The sequence below is a fragment of the Lepisma saccharinum genome, chromosome 11 (assembly GCF_977018435.1).
Source record: "Lepisma saccharinum chromosome 11, izLepSacc3.1, whole genome shotgun sequence".
Lineage (NCBI taxonomy): Eukaryota > Metazoa > Arthropoda > Insecta > Zygentoma > Lepismatidae > Lepisma > Lepisma saccharinum.
In genome coordinates, this window is record NC_139239.1 from 67,019,985 (window position 1) to 67,034,057 (window position 14,073).

General features: G+C 37.3%; 1 protein-coding gene across 2 annotated transcripts in view; it reads right to left on the reverse strand.

Moving 5' to 3' along the window:
- Cul5 (cullin 5) overlaps positions 1-14,073 on the reverse strand; it is a 47,000-nt gene that overhangs the window by 13,692 nt on the left and 19,235 nt on the right. For both annotated transcript variants that reach the window (XM_083131323.1, XM_083131322.1), the window contains exons 10-12: positions 11,230-11,354; positions 4,068-4,198; positions 2,446-2,618 (exon numbers count right to left, since the gene is read on the reverse strand). In XM_083131323.1, the coding sequence (XP_082987449.1) occupies positions 2,446-2,618; positions 4,068-4,198; positions 11,230-11,354 (429 nt within the window). The remainder of the gene's footprint in view (positions 1-2,445; positions 2,619-4,067; positions 4,199-11,229; positions 11,355-14,073) is intronic.

The window sequence follows — 14,073 nt, forward strand, 5'->3', positions numbered from 1 at the left end:
GTACATATTGAGAAGGTTGATTAGTACATCTCTAAAATTCATAGAAGTTTGCAGGCCGAAATATTTTCTTCTCCTACATGTTGATACTTTAACACATCACATTACTCTATTGGGTTCTTGATTGTCATTTGTTTTAGACAACCAATCAGGTATAGCCTTACAAATTAATCTCGGATCAGTTGAACGGAATCTCCTGAACGTCGTTTTTCGTTGGTGCAATGCAAATCTTTAAACCAAGTTCATTTAGAGTGGATTACAATTGATCTCGTTCATCTGAACTTCGAAATAATCGGTGTTGGTGCACGCGGCCATTAGGGTCTTTATTTTGTCAATCCTCTTAAAAGTGAAGGAAAATACATTTTGTCCAATCATACTGTGCACAAGCTCCTTCCCACTGACTCGTACTTATACACATTGGTGTCTTCCTTCGCCACAATACCACTGATGATATTTCTCAATGAGGGATCAGCCAAGAAAGGAGAACATGGTTATACCTTTGCAAATATTTTTGAAATGTCTAGAGTATCTCTTTCAATTCTTGAGGCACTGCAATCCCTGTGTTACTCACTTATGGTGTAACCAAGTCCATTCAAGTCCTGCATGGCAATATTGTTCCACCATGCTCATTGCGAATGATACTGACTAGTTAATTCTTATCCTATATTATGCCGAAGCTAAAGGCAAACCACTGTATTTTCCATTGGATAATCAGTCATGAGACACTCCAAAAGTTTATCACACCAATAACTTGAAGTCTATTCTTGGCAGTGAGTTATGTGCACAGTTGTTATTTATTCATGCATTCACAGGATGTGATTCCACCTCCCATATTTATGGTGTTAGTAAAAAATCGGTATTAGAAAAACTTTTAAAAGGTGATCGTGTCCTTCATTCCTGTGCGACTGCATTCACTTCACCAGGTCAGAACCCTGCTGATATTGTACGTCTTGGCAGTCAAGCGATGCTTGTTATTTTTGGTAGCAACAGTACAAGTTCTTTGGCAGCTTTGCGTTACAAAACACTTACGAAGAAAGCCGTCATAGCCAAATTGTTTGTTCATCCAGAACATCTTCCTCCAACTGAGTCTTCCAACAAATTCCATTCTCTAAGAGTGTACGACATGGATGAGTACGGCTAGCGAATTGGGGTTGACAACTTGATAGCGATGAACTTGTACGAGTAATGTGTGATATGAATGTTGCACCAGACACTCTACTGAAAATTATACATTACAGTGGTAACCATTGCAGTTGCAGAACAAACGGACTTCCATGCAGTTTTGTATGTGGATCATGCCAAGTTACACATTGTGACAACCAGGTGTCAGATGAAGTAGAGGACAGTGATGAGGACTAATGGACAATGAAGACTTTTTTACCCCCATATTGCTGCACATTTTCATAACCTAATTTAAAGTGTACTTTGTAAAATAGATATTTTACAGAAAAAAATATGTATGCAGTATAGTTAAAATGTGTGATGATAATACAAACTTACAACTTCATATTGTGTACTTACTTAGACCTACAAACAGGTACTGTACCTTTATTTTCACTGTTGGTTCCATTTATTGACCCCATAGACAAAATTTGTTGGTTGAAATGAATTCCTTGACCATAAAAACCGTAAAATTGATTAAAAATTAAGTGTTCTACGCTTAAAAATAAGCAAGTTATAGGACTTTCTCTGATTTTCAAGGTTACCGGTGACCATCTTGAAAATATCCCACTTCCGGTTGCCAGATTTTGGTAGACTTTTTTTTTCTGTTGATCAGTACAACAAGTAGGAACAAAAATCGTTTACAGACCTTTTGTTGGAACTTGTTTTAGGTCTGAACGTTATATTGAAGTTAATTTATTACAAGAATCAAATGAAAAACCTTAAAAGTCCAATAAAAATTGTAGCGCAGACTACATGAGGTGTCAACTGTTATTTGCAAAACGACCTCAAGGCTGCAACACTAATCAAGTGAGTTTCAAAATGCCATTTTTGTTACTTTAAAGATGGCGCTTCTTACACACACTTACACCAGTGAAGAGGAGTGGTTTCTTGTCCTCTGTCAGCTTAAAACTTAGAAATTTCTCGGCAAATGAAAATTCAATATTTCTTACCACACTAGTTTACTACTAATGGAGAAGAAAGTTCAACAATGGACTAAGTTTGCAGGTAGAAGTGTGGAAAGGCCTTCACAGTGGCTCGTAAGTGGACTGCACAGTGACCCCAAAGACTTACTCTTCTTGAGGTACACAGGCACTGACTCAAAATTGAGAATATATGTAGATCAGCAATAGGTCTGTGCTAAAATGCAGCACACTTGCGCAATCCTACATACAGATATCTACTAGTAAGAAGAAGGAAAAACAAATTAAGATCTTTAATTTGACTCTCCCTTGTACAATTAAGTAGTATTAAGATCTAAATGAAAAAGCTAAGGGCAATACTTACTGTACCATTGGACATATGGTGATACCACTGGAGTTTTCTTCCACTATGTTTCTTTTTGTAGAAATCTTCTACCTCTGGGATGTAGTCTTCTAGCTCCAACGGAAGAGATACTGTGACCCTTTCACTACCTCTCGCCCATGCACCAGCATTTAATATTTTAATATTTATAGAGTCTGTTAAAAAGAAAAGAAAATTTATAAGTATGATCAGAAAATACACCATTATAAAAATACAATTACTGTTATTCTTGATCTTGCTTGAAACACCAGAGTGTATTTATTGCAACAGGGTATCTGACAACAATGTACCTTGGCAAATGGATAATTAAAACAACAATTACGGGCAGATATGACATTAAAAAAAACTTATGTAACGTACCGCCAACATTCTTATTAAAAACAACACAAAAGACATAACAGCACAATATGACATGTTTTAAAAGTTTCTCATGCATTCAACTCCATCTCAGAGTCATCATCAGGGCTGGTCGAGAGACTGCAAAGAAGACACAATTGAGGTTCTGATCTGACCCTTGGATGTGGGCTCGCACACCTGCCTCTCACACGGGATGCTGGGATACAGTTACACGAGATGGCAGCACCCTTACAGTAGTGCTCCAAGCTGGAGCAGCGAAGTGTCGTGAGATTTTTGTTGAGTGAAGGCATGAAACCAGCATAAATTCATCCCCGTATGACAGTTTAGTACGGTGACAACTGTATGAGTCAATCGCAAGTGTATGAGTGGACTGAGAACGTCAAAAAGGCCATAACCAGTGTTGAATGATTCTCCACGTCCAGGTCACTGTCACTGCAGTCACGAAAAGCAACATTGCTCAAGTCATGTTAACTTTATTTTGGGACCACAAGGGGCCAATTTCTGAACATTACATGCTCAGAGGTCATAATGTAAACAGTACCACCTGCTCCAACCTTTTGCACGAAAAACTGAAACCTGCCATTCTGCAGAGACAACATGGTCTGGTATACACTGGTGTGCTCTTGCTACATGACAATGCAAGACCACACACTGCCAGTGTCACATTCTCTACCATTGAGGACCTAAAGTCTGAGTGCTTACCACACCCTCCATATTCACCCGATCTTGCACCTTCCAATTTCCACACCTTTGGCCCACTGAAAGATGCACTAAGTGGATCAAGGTTCCAGAATGACGACGAAGTCCAGTCAGCGGTGCATGAGTGTGCATGCATCCAAAATATTTTCTTTCCTGTGGAATCAATGCCCTTATCAAGGTGCATTGAACTAGGGGAGACTATGTTGAAACATAGTACTGTAGTTCTTTTGGTGCTTGTAGTAAATATTTGTTACAACATATTTCCCGTTAATATTAAATAAGCCTTGTATTGTCAAGTAAAACCACATCGTGTTAGTGAATAGAAGTTGACTCTACAATGTTGAATGCCGTACATGTCGCAACCTCCATGTCATCCTTCCAACTCCACCTACGCTGCAGATTCAGACTATAATGGTGGAAGGATTTTGCTTGTGGAACACTTCTTTGGAGTGTAGTAGTTGCGGATTCTGGGACTATGCTAGTGGGATCTAATTTCATGTCCAGTGTTTGCAAATTTTGAAAAATGTCAAGTTAAAGAAGCAACATACCTGCTATACTCCCTCTATTATTCCTATATTGTTCCTTGAATTGCTGGTTCAGATCCTCGCTTACTTTGATGTCTTGGAACATCCTGGCAAGTTTATTTACATAGTCTGCTGGCATTCCAACTTCTCTCAGCCTGAAATAAAAAAGAACAAGATTCATTTTCCAAGATTTATAAAGTTTTTCTTGGATGTATGTATTGCTTGCTTTGTAGAATTATTTATATTGTGTGCTTGTAAGAACCATGAACTGCAAGATAAACTAGATTCATATAGGTTACAAAAAGAGAGACAGAGAGAATGGGATAAGAAAATAGCAATGAATACACAGCACCATGGAAAATTGTTTGGACTCTCCCAATTCTATAACATTTAATTTTACCTTAAGTGTTAGGGTGATTTCACATTAGTGTGAAGCATTGCTGTTGATTTGTTCGTTGCAGTTAGAAATTGACGATTTTATGTTACTCAGGAGACAAGGTGAAAGAACATTGATTGATTGATTGAGTTGGAGTTTTAAGTCCACTTTGAGTACAGTAAGGCTAATCAGGACTGGACCTACAGTTTAAAGTGGGCCCAAACCACTATGTGCCTCCACCAGGTATCAAACCTGGGACCCCTTGATTACAAGGTGAGAAACCAAGGTGGCACTACCACCGCGCCATCGGGGAGGCCCAGTGAAAGGACATGGAATGTGGGAAAATGTAAAATCTGGGAAAATTTTGCAGCATTTTGTTCTATTGGGAATATGAAAATTGAATGAATAATGCAGTAAAATGTAAAATCGAGGTTGCACTGTATTTCACAATACTTGACAGGAAGAATAAGACCGTTTAACTGATACTCAACTAGTATCAGCTGATATAGGCATATTGGTTCATTGGTCAAACTGCCATTAATAACCTGTAATTGGGTGAAAATTCTGCCACATTGTTATGATTTTCATGAATATTAAGGCATAAGTCTTAAACCATGTTTTTGTAAATTAAATATTTAAATTCACCCTTTCCTTTTCTAAGCTAGAACCCTATGCAGTTGCCCGATACATCAAGGTTTCCACTCATTGTGGCAAAACAAATTTCCTGACTATCTGCAAGGTTTCCAGGCAATTTGAAAATGAATTTCCAGACCATTCTATGGTGCTTTGATGTGCTAATAACCATGGTTTAAGTGTTAAATTGCATTTGCTATTCAAGAGAATAAATTTTATTCAATACAGTTCAAAATAAACAAAAAATACACTATAAAAACATTTTTATGCAGAATATCATCTACAAAGTGGCCAGTTCACAAAAAGGGTTTCCATGTCGGTGAGAACCTTGTAGATTTCTTAAGGAGGTAAATGTTAACTCAATCTGTTTTATATCCATTATTTGCAATTTTATATTGGGACTTTCATTACTTAAGCAAATTTGAGCAAGAAATGGAGGCTCTCCAGAACTTGAACCTGGGTCCATAGAGTACCATCCTATTGTTCTATGAACTGAGCTACCGAGGCAGCCTGATTTACTTCTGCTAGTTTACATGCATCTCTAACACTGAAATGAGATCTGTTACCTTTGAAACACTGATGATGTTAACAGTGCCTAGAATCTTCAAGCATGGAGCTGCATATTACCTAATGATCTGGCAAACATGGGAGATGTACTGTGTGCAACTTTAAGTCGAAAAATGCAGGCTCAACTAGGATTCAAACCAACCATCCTATAACTCTACCAACTGAGCTACAAAGCCAGCCTTGCCTTTTTCACTTTCTGCTGTTTTACCTGTATGTAATAGTCTTTGTCAGTGACTAGCCACCGTTGACATCACCCATGTTTGAAAGGCAACAAATATTATTGCAGTATCACTGACGAACAATTCCACACAGGTAAAACAGCGGAAAGTGAAAAATCATGCAAAATCAGGGCTGTCTCGGTGTCTCAGTTGGTAGAGCAATGGCACAGCTGGTTCTCCTGATTGAGCTTCCATATTTTCCTTAAGTTTCGAAGTGCATTTCCTATTTAACAGATTAGTAAATAACTTCTGAAACAAAATTCTCTAAACTCTCCCCATGCATTTCTTGAATCGAACCTGGACTCCTAGATTACAGGGCTACAGTGTTATCCACTAAGCTATTGTGAGGAACTTTAAAAATATGTGACATTCTTGTGTTTTTTTTTTTTTTAATCTTTTGGGCCTCCCTAATGGCAGATAGGGAATGCTGTCACCTTGTAATCAAGGGGTGCCAGGGTTGATCTCCAGTTGAGGTACACTGCACAGGATCACTATATAAACTGTGGGTCAGTTCCTATCTGAGTATAAAGTGGACATTTTCTTTAATCTTCATCTATAAAAATGAGTCAACTGTCAATGTATTCTTCATCATCTAACCTTTACATATCTTAATTTTGCTTCGTAGATGCTGTAACGTACGAGGACTATCCAGAAAGTTACGTTTCGACAGGATGCTGCTAGGAGCGGGGCGAGTGCCGCTATTTTGTGCAGGAACTTTCGCCCATTCAGTGCGCATCCAGCTGTGGACGTGTGAAGTTTGTGTCACTTCTGCTCTGTTCATAATACATTAACATGAGTGCTCCAATTGAAAACCCCGCCAGTTGTGAAGTAAGGTCAGTCATATGAATTTTGTTGGCGAAAGACACTAAACCGCTTGACATTCATCAACAACTGTGTGAAGTTTATGGGAAAGATGTGATGAGTGAAAGTGGAGTGAGGCATTGGTGCCTCATGTTTAAAGATGGGTGCACAAACGTTCACGATGAAGACCAAAGTGGGCGACCGAGCATTGTGACAGATGAACTGGTCGCAAAAATCAATGACAAGATTTGTGAAAATCACAGTTTCATGACAATGCTCACCCGCACCCAGCCAACCGGACGCAAGAACCTTTACAGGCCTTTCATTGTGAGGTTTTCAACCATCCGGCATATAGTCCGGATCACACACCAAGGGACTACCACTTGTTTCCCCACATGAAGACCTGGCTAGCAACGCAGCGCTTCGATGACGACACAGACCTTCAGGCTGGTGTGCAGAAATGGTTGAAGTCACAGGTGCCAACTTTTTATGACAATGGTCTTTGTAAGCTTGTTCATCGCTATGATAAGTGCTTAAACTTGTACGGCGACTATGTCAAAAAGTAGTGTAAAAGTGTCGCTTCAAAATGTATATAATAGAAAATGTCTACTTTCAGTCTTCTTTTTATTTCAAAATGTGAGTTACTTTCTGGATAGCCCTCGTATAATAAAAGAAACTCATTCATGACACTGCTACACAATATGTTTCATCTGTTTTATTTTACTTCACTCTTCTGCCACTTTTGTCTAATCTCACAGACCAAAATGAAAAGTGATAAGATGAAGTTGATGAAAGACAATCACACACAGGTACATGACATAAAACAAGCCCCACAGATTACAATGGTTGTGGGTCCAGACAGCAGAGCCTTGTGATAGCACTTGTTTGTTTGGAAGCAGGGACTCAAAGCAATCACATTTCTATTAGACTTGGTCATTATTTTGCCTTCTTTAAATCTTCTCCACATGTAAATCTTTACACACCGCTCACGTAACTAAGGGCAATTTTTAGAACAAAAATCATACCATGGCATCAGTATCCAAAAGGGTCAGAAAGTGGAATTTAACCACTTACACTTACAGACCCTCTTTTAGAGTTTGAGAATCTCGCAAGCTTTGCAAAAATGCTGTGTTCACAACCTTCGATGTTATGCAAGGTACATAATTTTCATTATCTTTGGCAACAGGGTTGCGAGGAGAAATGGACTTGTGATAATTACCTAATACAAAATTGTGAATATATTATGGCAAAATTTCAATACATTGATATGGTACAGTTCCAATTGGAAAATATATTTATAATTTATTCATATTTTGAACTACTTTCAATTTCCAAGTATCACCATTAGTATTGATGTTGGGTCAAAGTGGTTTCGACTCTGCCTAGTTTCTCTTCAAAGTGAGCTATAGTTATTTTACATCACTTTTCTACCTCTTGGGTTAATCCCAACGATGACAATGAATAATGAATGGACGATGAGACAAACACAATGAAAAGTCCATGCCCTGGCCAGGATTTTAACCTGGCACTTCAGGCATTGGAGCATGTAAAGAAAGTACAGTGGCTTTAAATTAGCAAACTGAAAAAAGCAAAGATTACTTTCTCAATGTTCCCAAAGTTGCATCCACGGTCGTCCACTTTGGTTTTAAATTGCGCATCCAACAATGAGGACTCTTTGGACCAAAATCTATTCGAAGAAAAGCGACGAAGCACTGTGAAAAAGGAACATGGAATGATAAATTGCGAAATGAAAAGTTTTAGTCACCAGAATTATTTGCCATATGCAACAACCACTTGCTGGTACAATAAATCTATTTCTGATGCAATCTTAACTATGCCGTAGGAATTTTAGAAGAAGAATTTCTCTTGAAGATGGTGCAAACCACAACGCAGAAAATATATTCACTGCTTTAGAATCTGTGTGAGTTAACATGCTTGTTGGATTTACATAATGCCTACCACCTTAAAATACTTTAGAAAATTTGATAAATGCTGAAAAGTTTAAATTTATTTATTGCATCTTCAGTAAATAAGCAACACTAAAACACTTTAAAACTTTCCAAATCAAGAGGATTTTAAATTTCAAAGCAACATTTCATTCTGGCTAGCTATGTAAAAGCGAGTGTGTATGTATCTTTGTAATTTAAGCTTGAAAAAGTTCTGGGTAACTATTCTGTTTCCAGCTTTAAAACGAAGTAGGTGTGGCCAATAAGTTACCGAAATTTGTATTAATGCGCGCGGTGTCCACTTTCTATTCGCCAGCACTTGCCCCTCCCTCCCAGCGCACGTGTTAGCTTCAGTGTCAGTATTTTCCACAACGTTTTGAAACTAGAGTGACTTTTTAAAATGTGCAAATATTAGTTTTTAAAATGAACACTGTTGTAAATACGAGAGATGAAGAAAATATAATAAAATAGAGGTAAAAACTTACCAACGATGTCAGTTCTCGTCAGTGGTAATATACCATGTAAGAAGAATTCACACAGCTGTCCGTTGTAGCGGAGTGGTTATCACTGTGCGCTACGACGCCAGGAGTCCGGAGTTTGAATCTTGGCCTGGGCATTGATGTTCTTTGTGAGTGTTATTTAATCAATGTCACCATATCATCACTCATCCTCGCGATTAACCAAGTGTGACAGAAATGCGAAGTAAAATAAACCAAATGAATCATGCAATAATTTAACCAGCGTAGACAAGCTCATATCCATGAAGATAAAGAACATCCACTTTCCTGCTAACGGCAGCAAGTCCAAAATCGGCTAAAATGTGCCACCCGCGGGCCGCATAAATGCTTGTTTTTAAGACACCTGTTCAGAAGTTAACGATTCAACACAATACTCAGGATCCACCGCAATTTTGGTATCGCCACTTGTTCAAAGTTTCATATGTAGATGTTTTGTAACACTTGCTGTTGAAGCCACATCAACATTCAATGATATTTACAACCTATAAACACTACGCAAAATCTCGAGAACCACCACACGGCAAGGGAGAGGAGGGCAGGTTTTGCAGGGTTGAGGGGAGGAAAGCTATAAATAGCCGTGTGCTTGAGGGTAACAGTGTTTCGGAAGATTCTTGACCACGAGAAGTAGTGTCTCCAACTATGTTATTTTTTCCCTTACGAATTAGATACAAGAAATGTGAAGGTCTTATTACGTACACCCCTGTTGGAACATTAATGAAACTTTGTAGTTGCGAAATTGGCTATATAGCAATTAGATACGATAACATCTTTGGAATATTACCGAATTGTAACGATGTTTCTATAAAGGTCGGGTAGCAACACTGAATGGCACAGTTTGCCCATCTGTAACGCCAAAAGCTTGTGTCCCCGCCCTCTACAAATTCCTTCTTGGAAGCTGTTGCCAGTGTATGCATCTGGCATTTTTCTTTGACAAGCTGGGGGAATTCAGGTTCCTGAAATCTGAGCATGTTTTATGTGGGAAGTAAAGGAAAGGAAGCGTAGGTGGATAATTTAATAAATGCTAAAGTAACATTCCGTACGATTTTAAGCATCACTGGTTGTATTTGCATCAACCACTTTGGCTTTCTCAAAGGTTTCCCTACAATCTTTTGCAGTGTGTTGGTTTTACCATTCTAGATAAAACGCATGAAGTTGAAAGTAGTGTGCGCGTGTTTGTGGTATATACATCAACACGTGTGTAATCTAGAGATTCCCATGTCAGGCACTGTCAGTCTAAATCATGTTTTCTGATTCTGTCTAGTCCAGTGCTTCAAGATTATAGACTTTACTTAATATTGCGAATTTGCAACACTGCACAACACAGAGTGACGGACAAGTAGCGGGAATTTCGTTAATTTGAATGAGTGAATGTCACCGTAGGTGCTTTACTAAAGAATGATTATGAATTCATAAGCAAGGATAAGGCTAGTAAATGCTTTGAACAGCATACAATGCTGTATTACTCTAGTTTCAAGACGGCATTGAATGGACTATCTATCAGGGTGCAAAAGGTCTGCGGAGGGACTACTGCCAGAATCCACCAATAGGGCTGCACTGGCTTTCTCTAGAACACGTGCTTTTGTTTACATCCACTTCGTAGTGGAAAAAAATGGACATTAGAACGAAAAGTCACTACATGAATAAAAAACCAACTTAAAGCAAGATTTTTCTGATATTATTTTGTAATGCACAATAGTGGTTATGTGGACTTTCAACAAGAACACTCAAAATCTTGTACTCAGGAGAAAAAAAAAAACACTTAGAAATATGAAACTCGCAACCAGGAAGAAAAAGGGGTGATGTCTTCACTATGTACTCTTTTCTTAAAGTTTCTTGTTCTCAATGAGATATGCTTGAGATGACTAATATTCCCTGTTCTTGGTAACTAGTTACAGAATTTACAACTTCAACAGCAGCTTTCTTGCTCATGAATCCTTTAAAAAGTGTTTTTTGTCTTAATTATTTACTGGAGATATAATAAATATGGCAATCTAGCACATGTTATTAAAGTATATCTTCGAAAATACATTTACTCAACTTTATATTCATATTGCTAACTTTTTGTGAAAACAGAATTCATTATATATTATACTGAAATTAATATTTTATTCACTTGTAACTACATACCACTCAACCATGTTCTCCTCTTTTTCTGAGTCAGCTGATGTGTCTAGAATTAAGCGTCTCGTCAAATGTGCCTTATGATACCTCATAAACACATCCTTATTTTGTACATATTTCAAAACTAGAAGCTGTAATGAAAGAAAACAAGATAATTATAACAAATAAATGCCTCAAAAAATTAGGAGTGCATGCAATGATATAAAAATATAATTTCTCTACATTTATTAAAATTGGCAGAAGCCATTTTTTGCTTAAGGATGATCTAACACCAGTGATGATGTATTGGTATCGGAGAATTTTGGTTACAATTTATTCACCAATGTCAGCTGATACATTGCCAGTTTGGGTGTTCACGGTGTCTGCAAAAAATGCTTTAATTACTAATAATAATTACAAAGTATAATGGGTAAGTAGGTTGCATAGGTCCAAATTCAACATAAGAATGTATTAAACCTAGAGTTGAGTTGAGTTGGTGTTTTAAGTCCACTTTATGCACAGTAAGGCTAATCTGGACTGGACCTACGGTTTAAAGTGGAATCCGAACCACTGTGGCATGTGCCTCCACCGTGTTTCGAACCCGGGATCCCTTGATTACAAGGAGACGAGGCTACCACAGCACCATCGAGGAGGCCCTGTATTAAACCTAGAGACAATTATCTTTGCGCATGTGTGAGTATCAGTCAACTGACCACATACCTTGAATTCAATCCAAAATTTTAAAATGGAATGGAGTCGCAAGCAATGCTTGAATTAGTGACACAAAGAATGTGCAACTGTACATGTTTAACCTAACCTTAACCCGTGAAAAGTTATGAAGAAATTAATTTAACCAATTTCCTCTTTTCCAGCTATAAGAAAACAGACGAAATGCCTCTAAGTGTGAGGCATGTCTGGGGGAGAAGTTCACATCACAGTGCATAGTATTTGAATCAATGACATCCCCGTAAAGATCATATTTTGCAATGTCCCTTTTAAATCTTTTCGCATTGAGTGGTGGATACACAATCTAAGGAAAGTCAGGTTCTACGAAACACCCACTCTCTGGAAAACTATAGACCAATATCAGTGATTCAATTCTAATCTATACTTTCCAATACCAATACATCAGTATTGGAACAATCCTATGTATCACCCAATGAAAAGAAATTTGATAATGTATATCTATTAGTAACCAATAATTATGCAATGATGCATCAATGTTTTGATCATTGGACACCAGAATCTTTATCGGGATATAACATGAATAATAAAAGGGAAAAGGTGAGAGGTACTAAATAGACTGACCACCTCTTTCTCCTCTCTTGACCCTCATGTTCTAAGAGTCTGATACTGAGAAAGACCCTGGTTGCCAAGGGTTGAAATGTGGGCAAATTTTTAGCATTTTACTACTGAAGGTATGTTCTGCTTATTCATCTTCACAAGTATGAAAATGCCTGAAAACTGGCACAATTAAAAATTGTTCAAAACATTAATACATAAGTATTCAACAGTAATTATATGCATCAAAATATTTTTAAAAATTACCAGAATATTAAGACAACACACACAAGAATCACAAAATACAATTTTTACACACTACTGGTGCAGAATAAATTTTGCAAAATTCACAAGATATTTTGATTCAGTATCACACAGCAATTTTGTAAACTCTTCAAACTAACCAGACTCCGAAAAAATATTGCCCAGTATTGATGAATAAATTCCATCTGATACTCTCTAATAAAGCATAGTTATAAGTTTAGTACTAATGTCATATTTTCTTCGACAAGACACATTATATTAGACCATTGTATGTACTTTAAATAAGTAACAAGTCTCCACGAAAAGCAGATGAAATTTAGTGTTGGCCAATCAGAGGGTATTTCAAAATTAATATTAATTAACAATTGGTATTCATTAAATAATGAAATCACAGTGGAAACTGAAAATGTTGTCTTTCTGAGGGCCCGACATGAAAATGCAGGAAAATATAAAATCCGGGAAAATTTTGTAACATGTTACTGCACTAAAATCACAAAGACTGAACACACAATACATGAAATTGTACAACTGTACGTGGAACATAAAATCAAGTTTCCACTATATTTACTTCTTTCTGCTTTATCTGTGCATCATCTATTGCAAAATCGTTTTCTTATGCTTTTAAATATTAAGGAACATATTTTTCCAGAAAAAAGCATGAATGTAATTTGTGGTTTTATGTTTTAGCACACATTCAGAGCCACGTCATATACTCAATGTATATTTTATGCATGTCGACAGTCAAATTTTGGACATAAAATCTGAATGTCAATATTTGTAACAGTGAGGCCGTGATAAACATAAATGAGAAAATTATGCCTAATCCATCCTCAGAGGATATCTTGAGGATAATGATTAGTATTGAAGCTTCTCATTAGATGATTGATTTGGTATATTTTACTTTGCTTTTCTGACACTTTTGGCTAATTGCAAAGATTGGGATGAGTGATGTGATGAAATTGATGAATGGACACTTACAAACACACATGCCCAGGCTGGGATTCGAACCTGACACCCCTGGAAACATAGTGCCATATGCTAACCACTCCACACAACAGAGGCAGCTTGTCATTAGATGAGTTAACTAGATCTAAGCTGATACCATTTGAACTGACACCCACACTGTTTTCCACCGATAGCAATATTGATGCTTGAAAACTATAACAATTAAAAGTTGTTCAAAGTATTAATTTTAATGAGTGTGCATCCCACTCCAATTATATGAATCAATTTACCAGAGATTTGCTTCAAAATATACAAGAATTACAACAGCATATTAAAATGCCTGTTATGTAATCACAAAATACAGGTCTTCACACAATATTA